Source organism: Poeciliopsis prolifica, unplaced genomic scaffold, assembly GCF_027474105.1.
Source record: "Poeciliopsis prolifica strain line A6 unplaced genomic scaffold, Auburn_PproV2 SCAFFOLD160, whole genome shotgun sequence".
NCBI classification, from domain to species: Eukaryota; Metazoa; Chordata; class Actinopteri; order Cyprinodontiformes; family Poeciliidae; genus Poeciliopsis; species Poeciliopsis prolifica.
In genome coordinates, this window is record NW_026562535.1 from 406,383 (window position 1) to 412,382 (window position 6,000).

Here is a 6,000-nt window from a genome sequence, read left to right on the forward strand (position 1 = left end):
TAGTGTGTGTGTGTGTGTTACTGTGTGTGTTACTATGTGTGTGTTACTGTGTGTGTGTGTGTTACTGTGTGTGTGTGTGTTACTGTGTGTGTGTGTTACTGTGTGTGTGTGTGTTACTGTGTGTGTGTGTTACTGTGTGTGTTACTATGTGTGTGTGTTACTGTGTGTGTGTTACTGTGTGTGTGTGTGTTACTGTGTGTGTTACTATGTGTGTTACTGTGTGTGTTACTATGTGTGTTACTGTGTGTGTGTTACTGTGTGTGTGTTACTGTGTGTGTTACTATGTGTGTTACTGTGTGTGTTACTGTGTGTGTGTGTGTTACTGTGTGTGTTACTATGTGTGTTAGTGTGTGTGTGTGTGTTACTGTGTGTGTTACTATGTGTGTTACTGTGTGTGTGTGTGTGTTACTGTGTGTGTGTGTTACTGTGTGTGTTACTATGTGTGTTACTGTGTGTGTTACTATGTGTGTTACTGTGTGTGTGTGTTACTGTGTGTGTTACTATGTGTGTTACTGTGTGTGTTACTATGTGTGTTACTGTGTGTGTTACTATGTGTGTTAGTGTGTGTGTGTGTGTTACTGTGTGTGTTACTATGTGTGTTACTGTGTGTGTTACTATGTGTGTTAGTGTGTGTGTGTTACTATGTGTGTTACTATGTGTGTTACTGTGTGTGTGTGTGTTACTGTGTGTGTTACTATGTGTGTTACTATGTGTGTTACTATGTGTGTTAGTGTGTGTGTGTGTGTTACTGTGTGTGTTACTATGTGTGTTAGTGTGTGTGTGTGTGTTACTATGTGTGTTACTATGTGTGTTACTGTGTGTGTGTGTGTTACTGTGTGTGTTTACTATGTGTGTTACTGTGTGTGTTACTATGTGTGTTAGTGTGTGTGTGTGTTACTGTGTGTGTGTTACTGTGTGTGTTACTATGTGTGTTAGTGTGTGTGTGTGTTACTGTGTGTGTGTGTTACTGTGTGTGTTACTATGTGTGTTAGTGTGTGTGTGTGTGTTACTGTGTGTGTTACTATGTGTGTTACTGTGTGTGTGTGTGTTACTGTGTGTGTTACTATGTGTGTTACTGTGTGTGTTACTGTGTGTGTTACTATGTGTGTTACTATGTGTGTTACTGTGTGTGTGTGTGTTACTGTGTGTGTTACTATGTGTGTTACTGTGTGTGTTACTATGTGTGTTAGTGTGTGTGTGTGTGTTACTATGTGTGTTACTATGTGTGTTACTGTGTGTGTGTGTGTTACTGTGTGTGTTACTATGTGTGTTAGTGTGTGTGTGTGTGTGTGTATTTACCTCCCTTGCATTATTTTGTGTGAACTGAATCACTTTCACATTTTCTGGAGCTAAAATCTGAAAAGTGTGGCGTGTTTCTTGACTCGGCTGCTTTGCATTTCATTTTGGATTGTCGGTCTGCAGCGGATTTGGAGGAGCTGCAGAGATGCAGCGCTCAGAGGAGACACCAGACATGGTGCTGGCAGCATCATGCTGGGTCAGATTTAAGGTTACAATGACCTAGTCAAAGCCCAGACCTCAGCTGCTCTCCATCCAGCAGACCTGCAGCCCGAGGAGAAAACACTCCACAAAAACCTTTACCTTCCAGGTCAAAGGTCAAAGCTCAGCAGCTGAGGAAGCAGGCAGGAGGATTGGACTAGACCTCCAGGAGGTTCTGGTTCTGATTGAAACCCGACCCAGCTGCTCCGCCCCCTGCGGCGTCGCCACGGTGATGGCAGCCCTGGGCGCGCCGCGGAGCCAGGCGAGGAACTTTGATCTGAGGTGAAAGGTCACAGACAGACACGCCCTCAGTGCAGAACACTATCAGAACCAGAACCGGGTCAGCACCTGCAGCTGGTTCTGATCCGGATCTCAGTGAAACACCAGGACGGTTCTGACGGAGGGCTGGTTCTGACGGACCCACAGAGACAAACATGGCTGCTGGACGGTTGCTAATGGCAACAGAACCTCCCACTCTACCGAACCAGAACCAGAACCAACAGACACCTGCAAAGGTTCTGGTCCGACCCGGTCCGGTCCAAACCCGGTGTGAAGCAGCAACAATCCTGAGGAGAACCAGAAACTGGACCTGCAGGTGTGGCTGACCCGGACCAGACAGAACCAGAACCTCAGATAAGACGGGTCTGATGAGAACCGGATCAGAACCAGAAACCAGACAGATGTAATCTGTGGGATTAACCGGGCCTCGGGGGTTCTGTCCGGATTACCCTGCAGAACCCTTAGCCCCGCCCCTTTTACTGTTGACATCAGCAGGGAGACCATCTGGACCTGATGAGGTCATGATGGTCCACAACCAGAACCAGAACCAGAACAGCCTTTGGGTCGGTTCTGGTAATTCCTGAAATAATGTTCCGGTTCTGGTTCATCTCCGCTTCTTCAGAACCCGGCTGGTGGTCCACAGTGACCTCACAACCTATCATCAGCTGGACTGAGTCTGAGGTCATGATGATCCAGAACCAGAACCAGAACCCCAGCTCTTGGCTGAACCGGTCCTGGATCAGAGGTTCTGTTCCCTCCAGAGATTCAGCTCTGGTTCATTCAGAACTCCATTGGGAAACAGCCGAATTTAAACCGAACCGCAGACAGGTCCAGTTTGGTGGGGTTAACTCGGAACCTGTGAACTGATCAGAACTTCCCGAACCGTCCTTCTACATCCGGGTACCGCGGGAACGTCCACATGTCCACAGCTCCTCTGTTTGAGTCCCTTTGTTCTGTCTGCCACAGAACTTTCCTCCACAACAACAGTGTTTATACTAATCTGGACAATGTGCCAATATTAAGAGGTGAACTTTGACCTTCAGAACCCATCCGAACCCTGCTGACCGTCCTGCTGGGTTCGGCTCCCAGAGGAAGGTCCACATCGCCGCAAGTTCCCTGATTCCGCCTCTTCCTGTCTCCCGTCTGTCCCCTCAACCTGAGGCGCCTCCAGCAGGTGGACCGCGGCCGGAAAACCGCCGAAACTACAGCAGGTTCGGTTCCAGTGGACCGAACCGGACCCGGACAGAGCCGCTCTGCTGGGCCAGAACGGGTCAGAAGCTGGACGGGGTTCCGGTCGGCAGGTGAACTGGACTCACCTTGGTGAACAGCTCGTTCACAGACATTCTTCCTCCGAGACCCGCAATCCGTCTAGAAGTGACCTCTGACCCCCATCAGGGGTCCACCGAGTCCCTGTGATCCGGATCGGTTCTGGACCCGCTGCGGGGCGACCCGGTTCCGCTTCGGCCAGTACCAACAGGTGTCCCCCGGAGTTTCGCTCACTTTGGGTTCGGCTCAGGTACCGCCTCTCTCTCTCCGGGTCAGACGGTCCAACGCGGCCCAAACGAACCGGAACCAAGCCGGGAGTAGAACCAGGAGAGCCAGCAGGTGTTGGACCGAATCCGTCCGGACCGGTTCTTCCTGAGCGCCGTGTTTTCCGCCAGGAGCCTTCTGATTGGCTGCTTCCTGGATCCAGCCAGGTTTCTACTGAAGGCACGCGCAACTGTGGAAGCACTCGCGGGCACGCGCAGAGACATGGAGCCGTGGTTCAAACGGAGGCTCGGGGACCCGCAGGGGTCGCGGGATCAGTCTGAGGGGTCAGAGGTTAAAAAACACAGCTGGAGGGTTTTTTTACATTTGAACTAATAGTCCTGATGGGCTGAAATAAATGCTTTAATATTAAACTATAATGGTTTAAAAAATAATAAACTAAACATGAGTTTAATAATAAACTCATGAATCTAAAATTATAAGCTAATTTCCCGTGGGGGTGGGGTCCTCTCAGTGGGTTGTCCTCTCAGTGGGGGTCCTCTCAGGGGTGTCCTCTCAGTGGGGGTGGGGTCCTCTCAGTGGGGTGTCCTCTCAGTGGGTGTCCTCTCAGTGGGTGTCCTCTCAGTGGGGTGTCCTCTCAGTGGGGGTGGGGTCCTCTCAGTGGGGTGTCCTCTCAGTGGGTGTCCTCTCAGTGGGTGTCCTCTCAGTGGGGGTGGGGTCCTCTCAGTGGGGTGTCCTCTCAGTGGGTGTCCTCTCAGTGGGGTGTCCTCTCAGTGGGTTGTCCTCTCAGTGGGGGTCCTCTCAGTGGGGTGTCCTCTCAGTGGGTTGTCCTCTCAGTGGGGGTGGGGTCCTCTCAGTGGTGTCCTCTCAGTGGGTGTCCCTCTCAGTGGGTGTCCTCTCAGGGGTGTCCTCTCAGTGGGGGGTCCTCTCAGTGGGGTCCTCTCAGTGGGTTGTCCTCTCAGTGGGTTGTCCTCTCAGTGGGTGTCCTCTCAGTGGGTTGTCCTCTCAGTGGGTGTCCTCTCAGTGGGTGTCCTCTCAGTGGGGGTCCTCTCAGTGGGGTCCTCTCAGTGGGTTGTCCTCTCAGTGGGGGTGGGGTCTCTCAGTGGGGTCCTCTCAGTGGGTTGTCCTCTCAGTGGGTGTCCTCTCAGTGGGTGTCCTCTCAGTGGGTGTCCTCTCAGTGGGGTCCTCTCAGTGGGTTGTCCTCTCAGTGGGGGTGGGGTCCTCTCAGTGGGTTGTCCTCTCAGTGGGTTGTCCTCTCAGTGGGTGTCCTCTCAGTGGGGTCCTCTCAGTGGGTGTCCTCTCAGTGGGGTCCTGCCAGAGTCTCTGATGTCTCCAGTCGTCTCCAACAGGAAGTTGTCATGATCTCGTGTGTCTGATCTGCTGTGGTTCCTGCGTCTGTTTGTGGTTGAATGAACAGCGAGAGGTGAAGAGCAGGAATGTGGAGGATCCGGCCTTCATTTTGCTCATTGTGATTATTGCTGGGTGATGAATATCAGGGAATCCTGGACGTTTCGCTCAGTTTGTCCTGAAGAGCAACGTCTGCCTGGTTCCACCCAGACGACGGCGCGGCTCATACGGAGGGCCAAGAGGGACAAAACTAAGTTAGCAAGTGGTGAGAATGGCTGCAATTATTAATACTCTTAATTTCAGGGTCTATAATAAATCACATTTTAATCAAAAACTGCAACAAAATAAGCAACATTTTCAATTCAAAAATCATTTTTGCAACTAAATTATTGAATAAAAACTCATCTAAACATCAGAGATGCTTCTAGTTTTTAATCTTCAGAGTTTCTCTGATCATTCATGGAGCTTCGTTAGAAATGTGAACTGTGCATGCTGACATTAGCTGCTACAGTGTAGCATTGAGGTGCTAGTTAGCCTTTGCTGAAGAGCTAACTCCTTTTAGCACAGGGGTCTCAAACTCCCAGTGGGGGGCCACTGGGAGTCTCAATAAGGTTCTGGAGAACCGAGCCACACCAGGAGGTCATGAAGCCGTTTCATTCCAGCTGTGGCTCATGAAACACTGCAGGGGGTCTGGAGTTGGAGGATCTGAGGACCATAATAATGTTCAAGTTGTGAACATTATATGGCATCATGTCAGATTGTTCAGACTCCAGCATTTAATCTGATCTGAGGTTAAATGAATGTTTTCAGCCAAACTTGTGATCAGAACCGACCAGAACCTGAAACATTCTGACCTGCAGGTTAAACTCTGGATTCTAACCTCTGACCTCAGTTCAGTGTGAGATTCCTGCCACTGATTTGAATTCCTCCAATCACAGAAGGAGAAGAACCATGAAGAAGTGAAGGGTTAGAAGGAAGTGATGATGCTAATAATAATAATAATGATATTAATAATAATAACAATAAACATAATAATGTCTGACCAGGCTAATGTTTGTTTACAGTGTAGCCTCTTAGCTAGCTCTGTTGTTAGCATCACAGTCAGATGATCAAATCCAGTCATTTCAACAAACTATTTTCTGCTGCCGGTGTGATGATGGTCAGTGAACTTTGACCCCCCCAGCTGTCAGAGGATCCTTACCTTACAGTAGGGGTTATAAATCAGAGGCCATCCTGCCGGGTTCAGAACCAGACGTGTCTGAGCTGCAGCTATTATCCCAACCGGTCCGGTCCGGTCCACTCCCAGACACACCTGCTGCAGGTATGAGCCGCTCACCTGGAGGCTCCGCCCACTTCCCACACAATCACAGCGCAGCTAGAGATCAGACA

The 6,000-nt window shown here is 50.0% G+C and overlaps 1 protein-coding gene across 1 annotated transcript in view; it reads right to left on the minus strand.

Moving 5' to 3' along the window:
- Positions 1-3,557, minus strand: part of myo5b (myosin VB) — a 37,204-nt gene extending 33,647 nt beyond the window's left edge. Inside the window, 1 exon segment of the mRNA XM_055025804.1 lies at positions 3,093-3,557. Within this exon segment, the coding sequence (XP_054881779.1) occupies positions 3,093-3,119 (27 nt within the window). The 5' untranslated portion in view covers positions 3,120-3,557.
- Between the last annotated feature and the right edge of the window lie 2,443 nt (positions 3,558-6,000).